General features: G+C 37.6%; 1 protein-coding gene and 1 long non-coding RNA gene across 5 annotated transcripts in view; both read right to left on the reverse strand.

Annotated features, from left to right (window-relative positions):
- Positions 1–21,700, reverse strand: part of tanc2b (tetratricopeptide repeat, ankyrin repeat and coiled-coil containing 2b) — a 125,643-nt gene that overhangs the window by 69,591 nt on the left and 34,352 nt on the right. The window contains exon 1 of one of the 4 annotated variants that reach the window (XM_082152052.1): positions 8,157–8,411. The exons of 2 other annotated variants lie outside the window; for them this stretch is intronic. In XM_082152052.1, coding sequence (XP_082008178.1) covers positions 8,157–8,268 — 112 coding nt within the window. In that variant the 5' untranslated portion in view covers positions 8,269–8,411. Of the gene's footprint in view, positions 1–8,156; positions 8,412–21,700 lie in introns of those variants that run through there. One more of the 4 variants, XM_082152053.1, reaches the window with a different exon arrangement.
- Positions 18,531–18,995, reverse strand: LOC309485413. The gene is made up of 2 exons (XR_014201186.1): positions 18,934–18,995; positions 18,531–18,872 (listed from the first exon to the last, which is right to left on the reverse strand). It is a non-coding gene; the product is annotated as an uncharacterized lncRNA (long non-coding RNA).

Genomic DNA, 21,700 nt, shown 5'->3' on the forward strand with positions numbered 1-21,700 from the left:
CACACACACACACACACACACACACACACACACACACACACAATGACAACACATTCTGACTGAGCTGCACAGCCACATCATGAATGTGCGGCCCGGATCGCCATGGTAACCGGAGGAAGAGGACAGGAGCTCCAGCAGGTCTTCTGCACTTTCTCCAGAGAAACAGAGAAACATCCATTTACAGTGAAGCACAAACATCTGAACCATGATCACGCTGTGACACCCTGTCGAAGCGTTCACAGTAACACAGCCCAGTATGATCAGAGTCGCCTAAATCCTTGAGACATGAAGAGTATTTATTTTCTGTTGCTGATGACGGAGCAATTGTATGGCTTCAGAATATGAGACTGTTATGCTGGTTTTTAGGTTGATAAAGCGAATCACCGTCCGCCTGGATTGCATGGACATTTTTCGAATTGTCTCCCTTTACGGTTGAAAAAGAAAACACATGTGGATCTCATGTGGAAACAGACCTTTGCTGAGCGTTTAAAAGTTTCCATGGTTCAGACGCATATTTTAACGACTTGCTTAATATTGTTCAATATTTCAGTATTCTTGAAGCCTATTGACTTCTCAGTGATTGAGTAATTTGAGGCAGAGATGAGAGCGAGGGGAGATCCTCAGTGGAGACTCTTTATACACTCTTTATACAATGCTTTTAAAAGGAGTACAAATGATACAATTGGTGCAAATGCTTGTCTTTTTTTAAACGCTAAGTTCCATTCAAAGGCACTTAAAACTCCTGCTCAAAAAAAAGATAAATAAATAAATTGACAAGTAAATAAACAAACAAATAAATAAATACAGCAGACAACATTTGAAGTGGATCAAAACCTTTCATCAAAATTATACATGAATTTTGAACAATTTTGAATCGCTGAACATTTCATTTCAAAAGCATGAATGTGTATTTAAATTGGGTCATTTCTGTAGTAGAAGTGTGAAATTATTTTAGAAGTTGGTGCCTTCTAGACTGAGAAAAGCCAGAAAATTTATTTTTGGCTCATGTGGATGAAAGACAACAACTCCCAGAATGCACTTGCATCGCTGTCCAACGAGGCCACGCCCAAGCCACGCCTACCGGTTACAGAGGGCAGTATCGGGAGAAATGATACAGCTAGGCTACTAGTCGACTGGAAACTGAAAAGACGGCGTTTTATCGTGAGATCCCCCTATGGGCGGGTTGAAGACATGCGGAACGAGCTCCTCCTACTGGCTGGAGTCTCTCGCCTCTGATGATGAGCTAAATGAGGATTTTTGCGTCATCAGAGTTTTTTTTCCAGACACACAATCCAGAAATCTCTCGTCTCAGGGGGACATGAGGGAGGGAAGCACGGTCATTCCAAAATACTACCGGGTTTCTACTGATACAAAGCTTAATGCTAATCAGTGAAGCATCCCTTTAATATGGAGCTGGTTTTCCCTAACAGCTTTGACTCTTCTGGGAAGCTTTCCACGAGATGTTGTAACATAGCTGTGGGGATTTGTTCTCATTCAGACACAAGATCATCAGTGAGATCAGCCACTCACGCTGGCTCACCGTCGCCGCTACACTTCATCCCAAAGGTTAACAGGGGTTTCTACTCCAACTCGTCTGTCTATGCTCAAGTCAAAGCGATGCATCATATTCACAGCACATTACAATATATTTGATGTATATTTACCGATTTGTTGAATGTGAGGAGCAAGATTTTAGACCAATAAGATTTAGCAGTGGAATTTAATTCTGCAGAAATAAGCACAACAGTTCTGCAAGTAAAAATCCCAAACAATTTCTCCATAGGAACCCTCTATAAACAACAGAAAATTGGTATAGGCAAGTAAATTGTTTACAGTATTATATAGCCTATACACACACACACACACACACACACACACACACACACACACACACACACACACACACACACACACACACACACACACACACACACACACACACACACACACACACACACACACACACACACACACACACACAAGCTTCTCTTCACAAAATGACAGCTTTTTACAAAGATACATTCATATGTGATGTTATTTGAAATCATAACAACTTTTAACAAAACATCAGTCAAGCATTTTTTTATGACTGAACTTATGGCCTGATATTGATGCTTGATATTATTGGTCATTCAGTGTTTATGAAAAAAAAGGTGACACTTTACAACAAGGTTCCATTAGTTACGGTTGGTTAATGCATTAACTAATTAACTAACAATGAGCAATGCACTTGTTACAGTATTTATTAATCTCTGTTAAGGTTAGTTAATAAAAAAGAATGTTCACTGTTATTTCATGTTTGCTCAGGTCCATTGAATAATAATGACAGATACAATTTTGATTTGAATAATGTATTAGTAAAGGTTGAAATTAACATTGATGAAGATTAATACATTCTTTAGAAGTATTTTTTAGTTAATGTTAACAAATGGAAACTTATTGTAACTTGTTACCAAAAAACCCCCAAAAAGTACAATACTACTACTACTTGGTTGCTACTAATTCTACGATTACTAATAATAAAATAACACGCATGAGTTCCTGGGCTCATGAATATTAATTACATTATCTGCATTCACTCGAACTGATTTGCTGAAACGTGGACATTCCATATGTAATAGGTGAGCGCTAGCCAATGAGATCGCTGCTTGCTCATTATTCCCGCCCACTGAAGCAACGAGCCGCCAGTGGCTTCTGCTTGTTCTGAAAGCCTGAATAATTGCGAACGAACTCAGTAATTTTGACAGGAAAAAAACAAGAAAGAATAGCATTTAGCGCGTCAATTCTATGTGCAAGACTCTCGCTCTTTGCGTGTGTGAGAGAAACACAGAACTATCAGCCAAGTGATGGTGAGTCGGGCTGCTAACTCACTGGTGTGTCAAATACACTGAGCATCCATTGATATCAATAAGAACTGAGCACTCACTCAAGAGTGAAACTCTCAAACGTACCATCGACAAAACAAAAACTCAGATAGCTTGTAATGCCATCTCTGTCATATGGCTATATCTGTCTCACACACAGACTATTACTGAGTAACATGAAGGAAGTGAGCAAGTGGAAATATTGAAGGTGAGAATTGGTAAAGTGGCTAATCAGACACGAAGGTATGCGGATCTTCAGTGTAATCTTTAGTGAACCAAGGCATGAGTAATAGCTGTGAGAGGACACACACACACTCACACAGCACAAATTACCATTACAAATACTGACATGAACTCACCCAGTGAGAAAGAATCAACGTCCCTCCAATATTTTTGATATTCTGGATGCACTCCATTACACAGCACTCTCTGTGTTGTTAGATAACAAAGCATTTTGAAAGTTACTTCAGTTGTCAAATAAACTTGGCTTTGTATATAACGAATGTTGTTTTCTCCTAAATAAATGGTTTTGTTCCACTCTTGAAAGTCGCTTTGGATAAAAGCATCTGCTAAATGCATAAATGAAAATGTAATTGAATGTCAAGGCAAGAAACATTAATGGAGCCATTTTCATAATACTAGGCATATGGTTTTAATATTGTGTGCATATTTTAAAATAAAAACATTATTTGCACATAGTTCAAATGCATCATTTTCAACGCAGGCTCTTTGGGAAAAACATGCCTCTGGCGACGGGACTCGTACCCGAGCGCGACCCAAGTTTACTACATCACAGTAGACAAACATCTGGAGCTGCTGTTGTGATGCAAATGCCACAATGTTTTAGCGTACAAATCACACACTGAAGTCTTTTGAGATCATAACATACAGAAATGCATGAAACTAAGTCTTTATTTAATCAATATTCTTCCCCTGTGATCATAATTTGTGCGAAAAGGAATAAAAGTTGTTGGTGTTTTACTGCGACTAGTGTTCATTTTAGCTGGAAAATGCATTGAATTGTACGTACTTTTTAGTAAGTTAAATTTTTTTTTTTTTTATGAGCCAATTATTCCCTTAGATCTCTTCAAATCCCTTTAATTCTTCAACTTCTGTAAATAAATAGGACATTTGTGTCCATTACAACATAACACAACAAATGGTTACGGTCTTTGCTCAGACTTGAACTCAAAAGCCATGTGTAAATTGATTATGAGTATGTGTAAGATAAGTGCGCATCTAAATTCAATAATGTGTAGATTGCATATGCCGTCATTATATTTCATCAGCCACCATTCTCTCTAGATGATATCCAGCATCAGTCAATCACTCTATATAAAACATACATTTATTATACAGAACGGAGTGAAAGTAAACACTCACGTATGCTAGCCAATGGAAGCTTAGCTCCGTAACATCAGCATTAGCTGTGGGAAAAAGATCCAACACACTGTTAATCCCACAGCTCTGTTTTGTAAGCAAATCATTATCCAGACTATTAATGGCACACTGCAGAATTCTCTCTTCCTCCCTCTCTCTCTCTCTCTGTCCTTCTCTTGCTCCCACTCAGTCTCTCTTTTCAGTCCATTTCTCCCACCTTCTCCATCTCCATTTCTCTCCGTCTGTTTTCGGGGAACCTTTTCTAACGTGTTTTCTCTCTCTTTCTCTGTTCCAAATCCTTGAGAGCTGCCTATGGAGGCATTTTACGCCATCGATGGTGCGCTCCCGACTTTAAAGCTGATCCAGTGGGTTTCTTAATGATGCTGACTCGTAAGATTACTTGTTTTAGCAAAATAATAAAGGCAACACTGAATGTATTCTTAAATGAGAAGCCAATCCCATAATGCACTGCAACAAGCTCTGTGAAAATGTTTCCAACATGGCAGAAAAAAATAATTGTTGAATATAAACGTAGAATTCCTTCAATATTGAAGTATATTGAAGATGTTTAATAATTATTTTGAGGACTTTTGCTATACATTTATATTTTATTTTATTCTTAACATCACACCATCAAACTTCGTCCAGAGCACTATTTATATAGAGGGTTCTTAATCAGGAACATATTTAGAACACTACATGATTTGGAACACTCTACATACACTACGCTGTCCATGCAAAGTGTTTCAAATCAGCTACTTATTATTTAGAACACTCAACATGATTTGGAACATTGCATACACTACGCTGTATATTCAGAGTGTTTCAAATCAGATTAGAACACTACATGATTTTGAACACTCTACATACACTACGCTGTCCATGCAAAGTGTTTCAAATCAGCTACTTATTATTTAGAACACTCAACATGATTTGGAACATTGCATACACTACGCTGTATATTCAGAGTGTTTCAAATCAGATTAGAACACTACATGATTTTGAACACTCTACATACACTACGCTGTCCATGCAAAGTGTTTCAAATCAGCTACTTATTATTTAGAACACTCAACATGATTTGGAACACTGCATACACTACGCTGTATATTCAGAGTGTTTCAAATCAGCTACTTATTATTTAGAACACTCAACATGATTTGGAACACTGCATACACTACGCTGTATATTCAGAGTGTTTCAAATCAGCTACTTATTATTTAGAACACTCAACATGATTTGGAACACTGCAAACACTACGCTGTATATTCAGAGTGTTTCAAATCAGCAACTTATTATTTACAACACTACGTGATTTGGAACACCCTACATTAACTACACTGTCTCATTCCAATTCAGGTACTTATAATGTAGAACGCTCAACATAATTTGGAACATTCTATGTATTACGTGTCTATGTAGAGCATTCCAAATCAGTCATTTGATCGTTCCATGACGGTTAGGACGCTGCCTTAGAAGGAAGCCGTCTATGTAGGCAGTAGGCAGCGAGACAGCTCAGTAGGTTCTGGAACAGTAGGTAGGTTTCTTGTCGAAAAACTCCATTTGAGCTAAACGTGACTGAAAACATTGGACGCCAGCCTCCTACTGATTTTGTTAACACATTGCCTGGGCAACTTCAGCTGTACAACAGCAATGCCGTACATTTCAGACCCAGGGAATTTCAAAAGGTAGAAGAGGGGGCAGAGAAGAGGAGAGATTTCAAATTTAATCCTTGTACTGGACGCTTTGTGCTGAGAACTTACGAAATCAGAACATTTAGTACTATGCAAGTTACGTCTCACAGGACAAAATGTACCATTGCCAAAAAAAAAAAACAGCGTCAATTTCTATAAACAAATATTAATCCTTAATTAAACCTCTTTTGTTCTTCATTAGATATGAGAAACACTTGAAATAATAAATTGGACATGCAAAATTGATTGATGTGGGTATTCATTAATCTATACCTCTATGAAGAAAGACCGTAGCTTTAAATAGATAGTTCATCCAAAATTTACTTTTTTTTCACCTTCCTCACCTTATTCCAAACCAGTTGGATTTCCATCTTCCAGGGAAATACATCAATAAAACACCATAAATGTAGTTGGAATTTTTACTATGTATTTTCCTGTTAATGGGATCTTCTGGCTCACAAATACTAAGAAATGTGAATTACTTGAAACTACATAAAAATCCTTGCTAGACCAACAGAATTCTCCCAACTAGTCGAACAGTTGTATGAACAAAGATTTTTTTTTAATTAACAACATTGCTGAAGTGTTTTCAGCATGCATTGCAGCATGAATAAATGATGCGGTAACTGCTATATGATAATTGTTTTGCTGTTTGCTGACTTTTGTTGTTGTTTTGTCATTATTGCTAGTTATTGTGTTGTGATGTTAAGAGCTCATCTTTTTAAATTTGGTGATTGTCCCCATTCTTGAGATTGTGTGTCAAGTGTTGAGGTCCACAGTACTGTTTGTACAATCGACTAAAACTATATCACAAATATCTTTGCTTTGTGAGGCGATTGCACATTCAGAAACAAAGATAGCATAGTTTACTTCACATATTCAGAGTCCTGTAAAAATAAGTATACGACATGATCATTACTAGGCTTGCCGCCATAGTCGATGTTCCCGGAGTTATTCTGTGTTCGGCCATACACTGATTCCGTTACTTGTCCAAGTTACTTTCAAAGTAGTGTTACTTAGTACAATTTTTAAGAAAATAGTCGCGAGAACCTGAAATATCTGAATGCATCGTGTGGCACTGAATTCCTTTTTTTACAATGCATGACTTCAATGCAACTTCAGACTTGAAATATTTAGAGCATGTTATAGGTGTGTGTGAGGATGTTTTACTGAATATGGTTGGCGAATGGATGGTATGGGAAATTCAGAAGATTCAGGTGATTTTTGGTTCATTTTAGAGTATAAATCACCACTTTCATTATATGAAAAAGAGCAGCTTGAACCTTTTGCAAAATATCTACTTTTGTGAGTCATAAGGGTTTGAAATGACAGAATTTATATTTTGGGTTGATATCACTTTTTTTTAAAAAGCTGTAGGGACTTTGTCCTAAAGAAACCTTGAAGTATGTGTTTACTTCGAAGGGCACAATGATGTCTTTCTCAATGAGCCCTAAAGTCACACCCTGTTAGATCCTGCCTGGCAAAATTATTCACAATAAAGCTACGTCAACCACCAACTTTAACTCTGTCATGACCTTGGAAGCTGATAATATTGCTATAAACATCAGAATTTAGCAGAAGCGACTCAGTAAATGGTGATTACCGGCGCGATTTGCGCTGCACTCCACCGAATGTTCGTTAATCATTAGCAATAGAGCTGCCCTCTTGAGACTTTACAACCAGTATGAGAAGCTAACAGACCCATGCAACCACACTACACAAATAAACAAACGCAAACAGAAGATGCTTGGGTTCAATTCAGCAAACATATCACGCACCTCGATCCCTTGAAATGGTGGGCAAAATCTCATGCATAAAGAGAAAAAACTGAAGAAAAGTCCATCAAGCTGAGAACATTGCAGCACACTCCACCTCCCACAGGTCCTCAAACCAGCATCATTACTTCCAGCCTGTCCTTTCTGCAGCACAAACACTCATTCAAACCAGCTGACATCTTTCAGAGGAAAACGATCTGGATGGCACTGGCACTTCCAACACGCAGATACAATAAAATACGGGCGCAAAAGCGAAGAGCTCATACCGCCGAAAACATCTTCTGACTCCTACAGCGCCCGTCCATTTCTTCACATACCCACAGCTCAGGCAGTTTAGGACAGATTTGGTGCGTATGTGTGTGTGGGAGGAGAGAGATTGGAGAAAGGCAGAAAGAGAGAGGTTAGGTAAGGAGATATGTGGAGGGTGGGGTTCAGTAGCTCACCATGCTCAACCCAAATCCCGCATTGGGATGGCAGGCGGGTGTAGATCTGTCCTCCCTCTCCGTCCACGGACACGAACAGCCCCTGCGAGCGTCTCAACGATGGCCAGCTCATCCACACACACTACAGCACAACGTTCCGACACACACCAGCGGCTATTTCCTCCAGGAGAGTCCACTGGAAGATCGAGGGTCGGGCAGAAGGCGCTTTACTGGAAAGGCATCAGGGAAGAATCATTCCTCGGACTCGAATGAACCGTAAAACGAAGTTGTTCCCAGCGTGCTTTCCTGAGGAAGCCTGGCACCTTGTCGCTCTCGCACTCGGGAGAATCCCTTCGACAGAACTGGAGAGAGCGGCGATCGATGCGAGCGGAGAGAGAGAGAGAGAGAGAGAGAGAGAGGGGAGAGAGAGAGAGGGAATGTGTGTCTACCGCTACAGTCCATGAATGGTGCAGTGCTGCTGTTGTCATGGTAACCACTGGGGAGGAGGCTGGTAAAGTGGTGAGGGGGAGTGAGAGAGAGAGAGAGAGAGAGAGAGAGAGAGAGAGAGAGAGAGAGAGAGAGAGAGAGAGAGAGAGAGAGAGAGAGGCTTTGCAGAGGGACACTGTGGCGCTGGAATGAGTACGGAGAGACTGGAGGAACTGGAGGCTCTGGGTCTGATACTTACCTCATACCTCACCTTACCCTTGGAAATGCCAACTAACTGCTTATTCAACTACAAGTCCATTCATCAAATTATCTGTCCATGTTCAACTCACACACTTTCACTTTATCTTTATCTTCCATTAATTCTTTTTTGGACCTATATGAAGGAGGGGTCAAATCGATGTGCTTTTTGCACTATATTTAAACAGTGTTGTAATAGTAAAGGGAAATAACTTGTATTATTACTTGTGTTTTTTTTTTTTTTTTCATACAGTGAAAGTCAATGGGCTCCAGTGTTTGTTTTGGCTTTGACCCCTTTGACTTTTACTGCATGGACAAAATTGAAACATTATTTAACAAAATATCCTCTTTTATGTATTTTAATTCTAAAATGAACCAAATTTATAGAAAAAGTCTGAGTGGAGCACACAAAAACCAGACGAATATTTTAATTCACAATAAAATCGAGTGTTTGTGTGTGTGTGTTATAGCATCATTAAGATGATTTTATAGGTTTTATTATTCAATGGTCTGCAATAGTCTTTATTTTATTGTCCATTTTCATTTTAATTGTAAAGTTTTAATATTTGTTATGTTTTTGTCCTTTTTATATGTTTTTTAATATATATATATATATAGTTTTTATACATTATTATTTCATTATAGTTTTTGTTAACTATAATAACCCTGAACATTACAATAGTATAACCACAAGACATACAGTACAGGCCAAAAGTTAGGAAACATTACTATTTTTAATGTTTTTGAAAGAAGTTTCTTCTGCTCTTCAAGCCTGCATTTATTTGATCAAAAATACAGAAAAAAATGTAATATTGTGATATATTATTACAATTAAAAATAATTGGTTTTCAATTTATTATACTTTAAATGATCATTTATTTCTGTGATGCAAAGCTGAATTTTCAGGATCATTACTCCAGTCTATCACATGATCCTTTAGAAATCATTCTAACATGATATTCATTATCAAAGTTGGAAACAGTTCTGCTGCTTAATATTTTTTCATAACCTGTGATACTTTTTGATGAATAAAAAGCAAAAAAAAAAAAAAAGAAAAGAAGCAAATCTTTTAAAAATAGAAATATTTTGTAACAACAATATACACTACTGGTCAGTAATTTGGGGTCAGTCATTTTTTTTTCTTTCTTTTTTTGAAATAAATCAATACTTTTATTCAGCAAGGATGTGTTAAATTGATAAAAAGTGATAGTAAAGAAGATTTATATTATTAGAAAATATTTTTTTATTTTGAATAAATGCAGTTCTTTTTAACCTTTTATTCATCAAATATATTAGGCAGCAGAACTGTGTCCAACACTCATAATAAATCAGAATATTAGAATGATTTCTAAAGGATCATGTGATAGACTGGAGTAATGATCCTGAAAATTCAGCTTTGCATCACAGGGATAAATGATAATTTAAAGTATAATAAATTGAAAACCAATTATTTTAAATTGTAATAATATATCACAATATTGAAAAAAATTTCCTGTATTTTTGATCAAATAAATGCAGGCTTGATGAGCAGAAGAAACTTCTTTCAAAAACATTAAAAATAGTAATGTTTCCAAACTTTTGGCCTGTACTGTACACAGTACTGTCTGTTTGCATGTAAATATGATTTTACTGTAAAAAACAAAAACAAAATTCTGTGTAGTTATATGCAATTTTACAGCTTTGTTGGCATGACAACATAAAAAAAGTGATTTGTAGAAAATGTTTTACACAGCTTTACAGCTCAACTGATAGACAGGCTTTAACAGCAAAATGAATGTAAGTGATTTTATTAAAGTATAAGCTTCACATTTCTGCTTTTAAATACAAAATTTCCCACATTAACTCACATTAGCCTCATAGTATTTTTTTTTTCTTTTTTGATTAAAGGAGTGATGTGTCAAAATGATTTGTCTCAAATGCCACTGATAAAGCTTAACTTGTGTTAAAGCTTAACACAGAATATTCCTGTTCCCCAGGAATCAGACTCACGATGTTGTTGTTGCTAGCGTCGGATGCTCTTAAATAAAGACATAAAATATTAAAGATCAAGAAGCCTAAACGCATCAGTGATTCAAACAAACAGTTCAGTCTGGCCAAAATGTGACTTGAATGCTATAGTTTGCAATCTGGCCAGTATTTATCTAACTTTCCGACAGCCTTGATTTCACTCTCTGCGCTGTATTAGTTCTGGTAAAACGGACAGAGATTTATGGGTTTAATATCACTCGATGTCCCTCTGTCCTCTGAATGTCAAGCACCAGCCCTGCATGATAAACACTTCACTGTACATGCACTGTATGGAGAACATAGGCGTGCTCCACTGAGTAGTCTGTGTATTTAAAAAATAAAAAATAAACAGTAGGCCTATATTTACTCCAAAATTTAAGAACAAATCAATTGTGGTTGAGCAAAGCTGTATTGTAATTGATTTTGTCAACTGATATAAATGCAACCGCCCCCGTTTACAATAATGGATTGCAAGGATGGGCATCCGCAGGGATCAAATGATGCGATACTATATTGATATCAGGGTCACGGTACAATAATATACACTCTTAAAAATAAAGGTTCTTAATTAGCATTGATGGTTCCATTAAAAACCTTTAACATCCAACATTCTTAAAAATTAATTAGCATCTATAGTTCCATGAAAAGAACCTTTAGTATCAATGGAACTTTTTCATTCCACAAAAGGTTCTTTACAGGGGGAAAAGGGTTCTTTAGATTATTAAAAAGTTATTTACTATTATTTTGAGAACTGTTCACTAATAGGTTCTTTGGGGAACCCAAAAAGGTTCTTTATGGCATCTCTGCAAAAACCTCCTCTTGGAATCGTTCCATTCCACAAAAGGTTCTATATAGTGGAAAAGGTTCTTCACATTATTTAAATATCTTTGCACTAAGAAAAAAGGGGTTACACTTTATTTTAAGATGTCATTGTTACAGTGTAATTATACATTTAAGTACTGAGTAATATTAATTAACTACATGTACTTACTATAGGGCTAGGGTAGGATTAGGGTTTGGTTGAGGGTTAGTTGCATGTGATTATGCATAATTTACTGTTATTACTATGGTACAGTAAGTACATGTAACATATGTGACAAAGACACTGTAAAATAAAGTGTTACCAAAAAACGTTCAAGAACTTTTCACGAAAAGATTCTTTGGGGAACTCAAAATGGTTCTTCTATGGCATCGCTGTGTTTAAAACCTTTATTTTTAAGGGGCCAATCACACAGTACACACGTTTTTGCGGTTAAAGACGCGAGGCCAGTGAAGTGGAAAAAAGCAAGGTCTTCCTAGGCAAGACACTAGGCTTCCAATATTTTGGATTTAAACCAAATGCTAATAGGGAACCTGCAAAGGGTTAGTTGTGTTTTCTAGTTGTTGTGTTTTTCATTAAGAATAATAGTGAACCCACTATTCAAGCAATTGCCGGCCTCGGAACGCCATAGGAATTCATTGAAAATGCTCCGTTGTGAATGCTCGTGCGGCCGTGCGCATTTAGTTTCGCTTTCGAATTAGAGATTTAAAAGCAAGGTGCAAAAGAGGTCAAACCTCCAACGTCCCTCGTTCCCCCCGGTTATACCGGTATTGTCACACGTCGATTAACTGGTGGGAAAATGTCCTCACTGTCACATCCCTACTAGAGTCGCAGGAAAAGAAGGGAGTGCAACGGTCAAATACGTCCATCTAGAGTGTTTACATAAAAAAACAATAGAAAAGTGGAAAGGAAAAGCACGTTCTGTGTAAACTGGCCCAAATAAGATTCTACAGGCTTAATAAACAACACTGCTACTTCCTTCTAAGTGGAAACTACATCATCAATGCCAGCGCCTTTCTAATTTTATGAGCTCTTCCTCATTTAACAGTCATCTTTTTATCATTTGGACTCACCCTCACTACATTCCTCTTCACCTAAGCAGAATTCCAGCCGTAAATGTCACATTTCCATTTAGCTGAACAAATGGCTGGCCGAGGGAGGATCTGGGAGCTGGGGGAGGGGGTCGTAATTGGGAAGCGATTTGAAGAAGCCAAAGGAGATGAAGAGAGAAAATATAAGCTTTAAAGTTATCCTTTTCTGAGCTCGTCCCTGCGCTGTGACCATGTTTACTCCTGGTTTTAAGGCAAGACAATTGCTTTTTCAGGCATTGGGACAGTTTTGAGATTTGGAGTTATTTTGCTGCTTCTTTCAGACTCGTGGAGAGAAAATTCCAAATACACATGTTAGTGTTTATTGGATTACACTTTATTTGTGTCTGTAGCACTGTAAAAAATGTTGTTTCAACTTAAACAAGTTAAAATGTTAAGTTTAGTCAACTCAAATATCAAAGTTGTCACTTGCATACACCATATTTAAAAGTAAAAAAAAAAAAAAATTATATTCTAAAGGGAAGGGGTTTGTTAATATATCATTCGCCTGATATATGACTGTTGACCGTATTTTCTGATTTATGGAGTGATAAAACAAAATATCCAAAAGGTTTTTTACAAAGGGGATTTCACTCTATTATGTCAACAAACTTTTTTTTTAACTTGTCTTTATCCAATGCTCAGATTTCTGTCCTGGAAATGAATGCAGATTACTGCATATTTAATGACATAATCACTTATATAAAAAAATATATAAAAAAAACATTGAAGAAAACTTAGAACAAAACAATTGTCTTAATGTATTGTGATTAATCAACATGGGGGAAGTATGGTGATATCTATTAGTTATATTTTACTCTATTTCTTACCTGTAGTCTCTTGCCTTAAGATTTGTGGGTATTCGTAATGCAACGCCTATTCGCTGTAAATCAACTTCTAGATTGAAACAAGAGTTTGACACAGATCTTGTAAAGCACATCTGTCCACTTAATATCGATATTGCACTAAAATAACTGAGAATTATGCTAGAAACATCACATTCTTCTTTGTAATAGGTCAGGTTTGTTCTTGGTCACAGGAGACACAAGATACTTCGAGGTGTAAACTGCAACGTGTCTCACCCGACCACTTGTGATCAAACCACCTGAGATGGATCTCAGTACCAGGTTTGTAGTCTTTTTGCTACAGTCCTTCTTCATGGATGCAGAGAGGAACTGGTTGTACTCAAGAAGAGTTACTGAGAATTGAAAAAGGGCTAATCATTGCACTGTAATTGTGGTATGGATTGAGGAGGAAAAGTGGAAGCAGATCGACAGCCGAGGAGGAGGTGTAATTTCATCAAGCCAATTAATGGGCATTGAGGGAAAATGTAATTCCATAGAGATCTATAGGGATAGCAGTAAAGCTATTGATTATGGTAGTTAATTTGGGTTTGGAAAAGGAGGGTGATGATAATTTTCTACCCATTGAATCAGAATCAAATTGGATCAAACTGAAACTGGAAATTAATTGAATCAGGATGTTGTTAATAAGAATCAGATTTGGAAAAGTGCCTCTGTCTCAAGTAATAAATAAATAAAAAAACACATTTCAAAGTCGCAGCATTGTGGAATATTGGAGTAAATGTTATATCGCATTTGCAACTTATTATTTGCTTTTTTATTATTGATTAAAAGAGTATCAGAGTGTGACATCATATCCTGTTCCCTATGTTTGTAATCTTGTAGTGTAAGTGCACTTTGAGGAATCAACAAGTTGTCTCTCAAATACTCACTGGCCCTTATCACAGTTTCTTCACCACTGGGCTCCAGCAGTACGAAATGACAAAGCGGCCTCAACGGAAGACACAGCCTTATGAAATCTCAATAAATCAGCGAAGCCACATCGGGGAGCTATATCTCTGACTCAGAGGTGAATTAAGTGCCTCCCTGCGAGTGTCGACAGAAGTTAATTGACGCTGCAGTAATGCACCTGACAGAAACAGAATTCAATCCGCGAAAACAAAGGCCTTGTGGCATTTTCAATCAAGATCTAGTGGTTGTTCAGGGGAGGCGTCTGCACACCTTCTCTATACTCACCGAGGCTGAACTGATGGAGGAGGGGTGGCATCGGACCCCCCGCCTCGCCCTGGGACGCTTAAATCAGGATGGGATTGATCTGTTAAAAAGGTCACTGCTCTCTTGCTGGGCTTTGTTCAAATCTGAAGAGATGGATACAATCAGCCATTTTCTCCTTCTCTTTACCACTAGGTAATCAGACAAATGGAATGAAGGAGATAAAGGAGGAGAAAAAAAGAAAGAAAGAGGAAAGCAAAGACACTTACGTTTGTCCTTTTTCACTTTTATTGTATTATCATCAAGAATCACACTGACTTAAACAAAATTTTGAAACAAGTAGAACATTTTTTATACTATTTTCTTTTAACAAGTACTTCAATAATCTGTGCGTGTCCGAATCCACTTAGTTTAAAGCAGCGCTATGCAGTTTTGGCAATTTCTTCGCTTCGCTTTTTGCTCGTGGGTTTCTCTATAGAGCTCCCCCTACAGCTTCGTAATAGATATTTGAAGACACTGTCGTCAAAACTCGTTGGCGACTCTCCCCCCTCCCATCTTCTCCCTCTGGTCATGTGCATTTGTTTTCAAAGAAGCCGGTGAACGCACGGAGCCATGTCCACTGAGGTATGTATGATACACAGAAGGCTAGCATATAAATGTTTAGATAGTGTATGTGTGCAGTGCCGTAAATCAATTCGTTACATCGCGAGGCCTGATATCACGCGATACTTCCTGAGGCGGCCCAAAGGTGGAAGGGTGGTTTTTCCGCTCACAGGCGTTAGTGGGGTGCGAGAAGACCACCTTTCAACCCGTCATATAACCTTTCCAATGACTCCGAAGCTGTTCAGGTAAGGTAAATTAAGCTAAAAAAGCTGCATAGTTCCCCTTTAACTGCTAGTTTAATGACGGGAAAAATGGTCGACGCGCCCGGCGCATGGTCTAAAAGGGTTGTCCCTATTCACTTAAATGTTTTGGGCGTAACGTGCAAAAAACCAACCAGAGTCTCATCTCCCATTCCCTTTAAAAGCCAGTTGCGCTCGCGCCATGACGGATTCGCTATTTACATGACAGAATTTGCAAGCGGAAAGACTGAACGCTTCTCCAGAGAGCAAACGGATCTGCTCGTGCACGAGGTTAAAGCAAAGCAGACCATCTACAGGACAAGCCGGATTCCACCATATCTTTATGTACACAATAATAATAATGTTTCACATTGTAATCCTTTTATTTTAAATATTTGGCATGTTTGTGTGCTGCTGCGCGCCCCTGTGTGTGTAATAAGCAGAGTGTACCCGCATTGTGGACCCGCCTATAGGCGCACATTACTAACACGCTCTTTAAATAACAAGGCATTTGTTGGTCAATGGCTCAGTCTATTTCTGTTGCCTTAAAATAGCAACGCGCCAACAATGCGCCAGAACACACCTCGTTTTCAGACCAGCAGCACATGGGCGAACAGATGGGCGCAAATGCATTTGCTATTTCACCAACGTGGCGCAGGACGTGAAAATGATAACTGCGTCAGGCTGAAACTAGCAAAAAACACTTGCGCCTGGCACTGCATTGTGCCGGGTTTATGATAGGGCCCTTAGTTTCACGTCCTAATGCAATGCAACTATTCAAACCAGGTTAATTGGAAAAAAAGTGCCTCTGGTGACATCTGATCCGTTTAATCCAAAACCGATGACCCTGAAATAGTGTTGCACGGTGTACCGATACTTCAAAAGTATAGCGATACTCGGAAATTAAAAACGTCACGATACCTACATTTTTCAGTATCGATACTTAAAAAAATAAAAAAATAAAATAAAATAAACGCCTCCCTATGGACGTCTGTGTTTTTTTCCTGACGCACGCAGCAAAGAACCTGCCGCTGTCAGTGTCATGTGACAAAACCATGGACAAAACACTACAGCGAGATGGCTGCATGTGCGAGCACAAGTGGTCCACGACTCGTAGAAAAAGATGACGCGAGGAGTGACATATGGAAGTACGTTGCCTACCTTGCTCTGTTGCACGGTGCACCGATACTTCAAAAGTAAATCGGAAATTAAAAACGTCACGATTCCTTAATTTATTAGTATCGATACTTCTAAGAATGACTGCGTTCCAGATTTGTAAGGCCGGCGACACACTGGCTGCGTGTGCCGTTTTTATTTCGGCTCCCATGTTAACTGCCTGCGTGACACACGTCTGGGCGCAGCTCGAGACGCGCGGCCATAACCGACGCCTATTTTTCACGCGACACGCAAGCGTGTTGGAAGCGTTTCCAGGCGTTTCTATGTCATTTTGACACGAATACATATTAATAAATTACATTTTGATGTTTGAACGTTTTGACATAAATTCAATAAATGTCATTTAAAAAAAATATTATCGATTTTCAAATATTGCACCTCTCAAATACAGAACGAATTATTCTGTAGCCTATTTTGCCGTCAACACTGCCGACGTTGTCTTTGCTGCTATATATTTATGTTTAACATGAAGTATAGGCCTTCCACACATCTCTCTCCCCACATGTCAAATATATCACCAATGAGGCTTATCATATGTTACCAATATTAAACATTGTTTAATATAAACGCTGTTCATATTTTTATTCAAAGTTCAGAATCAAGATAAAGCTCTTATGTTTCTTATGATAAATGAGATAATGCTGCTAAATTTATATATTTTTTTACCTTGAATGTCATTGCTCTAATTTATTTTTTATATTTTTATATTTCATATTTTGTTCAAATGTTTAATATATCTGCTGTTCATATGTTAATTTATTAGTGTGTTATATGATTAGAATGTTGTCCCGGTTTTAAAATAAAGCACAGCAATGATATTTTCAGGAAAAGTATCGAAAAAGTATCGAAATCGCAATACTTGACTTGGTATCGGTATCGAAACAATAATTTTGGTATCGTGACAACACTACCCTGAAACTGCTTGTCATTACGTTGACTGTTGTGCGTATTACGGCAGTTCGGAAATGAAATGTCCAGTGAGTGGTGCTAAAAGTTGAAAAATAATCTACACTAAACCTAACAGATAGTGTTAAAAGCAAATGTGAGATAAAAATTCACTTTTATCGTGACTTCATGGGACTCGTACCCGAGCGCTTCACATCACGAGTACAATGCTGTACCAGGTGAGCGACCGAGCAAGTTTACTACATCAGAAAAGACACACATATAGAGCTGCTGATGTGATGCAACTTTAAAATGCATTAGTTTACAAATCATGCACTATGGGAAAAGTGTTTTAAGGTCATAACACAGTAATGTGCAAGAAACTACATCTTTAATAATTTGCGTGAAAGGAATAAAAGTTGTTGGTGTTTTACTTCCATAGTGTTCATTTCAGCTGGAAACTGCAGTGAATTGCATTGTAGGAAAGTTTTTGCAGAAATGTACTGTAGGTAGAAGCACGTTTTTCTAATTAGTCTGTGTCGCAAGTATTGCATTCTTTCACATGAGTTGCTATAGCTGACATAACAGTAAACTGCCTTACTCTATGCACCTTTAAAAAAAAAAAAAATATTAGGACAGAGCAGGCTTGCTGGGTAAGTTACCTACAGCTAGTTAAACTGACATGTTTATAGCTAGTTACCTGAATAACACCACATCAGATTTCATGCTACAAACATTTGCAACTAAATCTATCGCCTCGTCTCTAGGGGTGGGCGGTATGACCAAAATTCGGTTTCACGGTATGACTAATTTTATTTCACGGTAACGATATATTTCACGATATAGTTATTTATAGTTGTAGTTGTTCTCGAAAAATCGACAAAAAGGGCTTTGTATAATAAATAAACCCAAATACTTTAGAAATGAAAAGTACTTCACTTTGTTTGAATTTTCTTTTTCTTTTATTTGGTAAATGATTTCTTTGGTAAACTATTTTTAATAGCTAAATATAGTAAACAAAACACTCTCATCAACTTTTAGATGAACTGCCCCCAACTTATTGATATTAAATACAACTCATAGGTGCAATTCAACTTTAAATAAAGTGTTGCTGAATAATTTTTCAATCTCATGTTATTGCTTTACTTCATCAATCAGTTTATAATATCTGAATATTTTATATTGAACTATTCTATTCATAATAAATGACTAATAAATTACTTCCTTTTAATTTGGTAGGATATTAGTAATACTAGTTATGTTTAAATGTTTTCCCGGTACATTTTGGCCATGTCTGCTTTTAAAGGGCTTGTTTTGTTCTTTTTGTGATATCTGGCAACCCGTCACCTAAGGCTTTAAAGGGTAACTAAACCCCCGGTCAGAGCCTGACTCCACCCACTGGCAATATTTGAAAAATGCTGGAAAAGTGGGCAGAGCCCAGTGGAGAGGGGGCGTGCATCTGTGACGTATCTCTCTGCAGGCAAGGGCGTGGTTAACTGGTACTCTCTGACGTCAGAGGGTACCACAACTTCCAATAGGAAAATTCAACTGCAGTAGCCACTGTTCAACCTGAAGAGGGCAGCACTCAGACGTTTTTACACCATATTTTGTAAAATTAAAACACTTTAAACACAAATGTAAAAAAAACGACTTGAATCAATGAACAGCACTAATAAAGCCCCATTCTTACAGATCATTAACTAAAAAAAGTTGGTTTAGGGTTTAGTTACCCTTTAATCAAGAGATGTTCAGAAGCGTCAAGTTCATAAGTGACTAGGAGAACAGCTGTATGAAAACCGAACAGCAGCTACTGTTAGTGTTGACTAAGTAAGTTAGTGTAAATTATACACACCTTGTAACTGCGTCATTATTTTACATAGCTCGGTGAACACCGACACACCGCGCTCCCTCTCAGTGCGTGTGCATGCGTGCGTCTTTTGCATCAGTAAAATGCGATCGGTTCATTTGAGCGACAAGCTGTAATCACGCATTGGCCAATTGTTTGGAGTTAGAAATATATAACTCGCACTGCATATTTAGTAATTTTGCCTCAGATACAGGATTAACATGTTATACATTTGCTTTAACAAGCAGGTTGATCATTACCACGGCAACCGCTCTCGTGTCATACTGAATGCGAGTTTCATGTTTAAAAAGTAACTATACATAAGAGACAGAAATATGATAACTATACATTATTTTAGGTTATTTCTATTCGTTACGATATTGATATATGAACTGTTGTTGTCAAGTAGCTTCATGCTTTCCCCGTTGCGATCGTGCACTCCTGTAACTGTAGCCTACGGGTGCCGCACTGCTGCGCCTTTCCCCCCGAAAAATATCACGTTAACAACAACCCTTTAGAAAACGTAATTCCTTTGTGGATCCTCTTGATCTGCTTTTTCCATGTTTCTTTGACAAATCTCAGTGTCTCAGTCTCTCGCACGCTGCATGTGAGTTAACCACGCCCACTTATTTACATGTCGCGGTATCACGGAATGAAAAAATCTGTTACGGTTGACATTTTCTACCGCGGTAACGATATATACCGTCATACCGCCCAGCCCTACTCGTCTCTACAGAGGTTTGTTATGGTCTCATGCTTCTGCATACACAGCAAAAAAATTAAAAATAAATACTGCCTGAAATTTTTATTCATTTAATGCAATACAGGGGAAAGTTGCACAGACATGTACCTTGACTATGTCTACAAAAATGAATATGTATTGAATCTTTCCAATCACAATTATTACCCAGAAAAAAAGAGGTACAGTTCCCTTAGCAGGGCATGTTGTCTTGTCACACTATGAGGCAAGCTTTCAAAAAGTGACCTGATTTGAAGAAAATACATCTATTTAAAAAATGAAAGATTATCAAAAAAAAACAAAAAACAATAGCCATATTCCATTTTGAAAGCCATTATGTGGCCATTTGGGTGAAATGAAACTGTGAATACAGGTATGTTTTCATCAAATTATAAACCAAACTGACAAAGTGGAACGGATCCAAATATATCCTTTATAATAGAAGATCATTCATTGTATCATTTCACACCACAAAGGACATGATTTTCTTTCATCTACCTTTACTGAACATATACCTGTTTAATTCTCAGTTCATGGTATATTTTCTCCATAACAACAGGACGGTTCTTAAATGCAAAAGAACCAGATTAGGTTCTCATGAATATGCAGAAAATGCATGAAAAATGGGATGAAACGGCACTCATAAAGAGGCCTGACTTTCATTAGCAGAGATGAGATGCTCTGCAACACTGCTTACACTGGAGAATTACAAATCAGTCGGCAAAAACACACTGCAATTAATGCTGGGAGCCAATGTAGAAGACCTCCAAATTGGTGAAACTACTTTTCTGAGGCTCCTAAACAAGGTTTAGATGACTCTCTAACCATTCATCTTTTAGGTTGCTTTCTGGAATTAAATTGCTAAAAGTATTGGCTCATGGATAGTAAGTATCTGCGGGTGGGAGAACATTATCTTTCTCCCTTCCCCCTCTTTTTATACAAATGACACTACTGCCATTTTGTTTTCTGTAAACTATAAAGTACAAAGTCCAAACTCTGAAACGAATCATCCAATCTGGATGAAAGTGAACCTTAAATCAGAGCAGTAAGAGACATTAACATCACAAACAGCAATTACAGAACCACTGAGTGACTCATATACACAACACCGCTGTCCTTTTCAGTAAAACTCCCACAATGCACTTGATTTCACAACAGATGAAAGTGCGAGGATTGACTCTTCTTGATAAAGAATGCAGTCATTTATAATGAGAACTCTTTTTTTTTGTGTCTAAACCAACATTCAGACACTTTCATATTTGATAAATGATTGCGAACAAACACAAAATACACACAATCATTAAAATGGCATTCTGCTGTTCAAGCTCCAGCAGGAATATGTGGCTGGCACACCCTAGTGGACACATCCAACAGCAAATACACTGACCCTAGAAGAATTTGGACACCCAAACCGTAAATGCATTTAAAAATGCATTATATAACAACATAGCGTAAATGTAACA

This window comes from Leuciscus leuciscus (genome assembly GCF_965113295.1).
Source record: "Leuciscus leuciscus genome assembly, chromosome: 21".
Classification (NCBI taxonomy): Eukaryota; Metazoa; Chordata; class Actinopteri; order Cypriniformes; family Leuciscidae; genus Leuciscus; species Leuciscus leuciscus.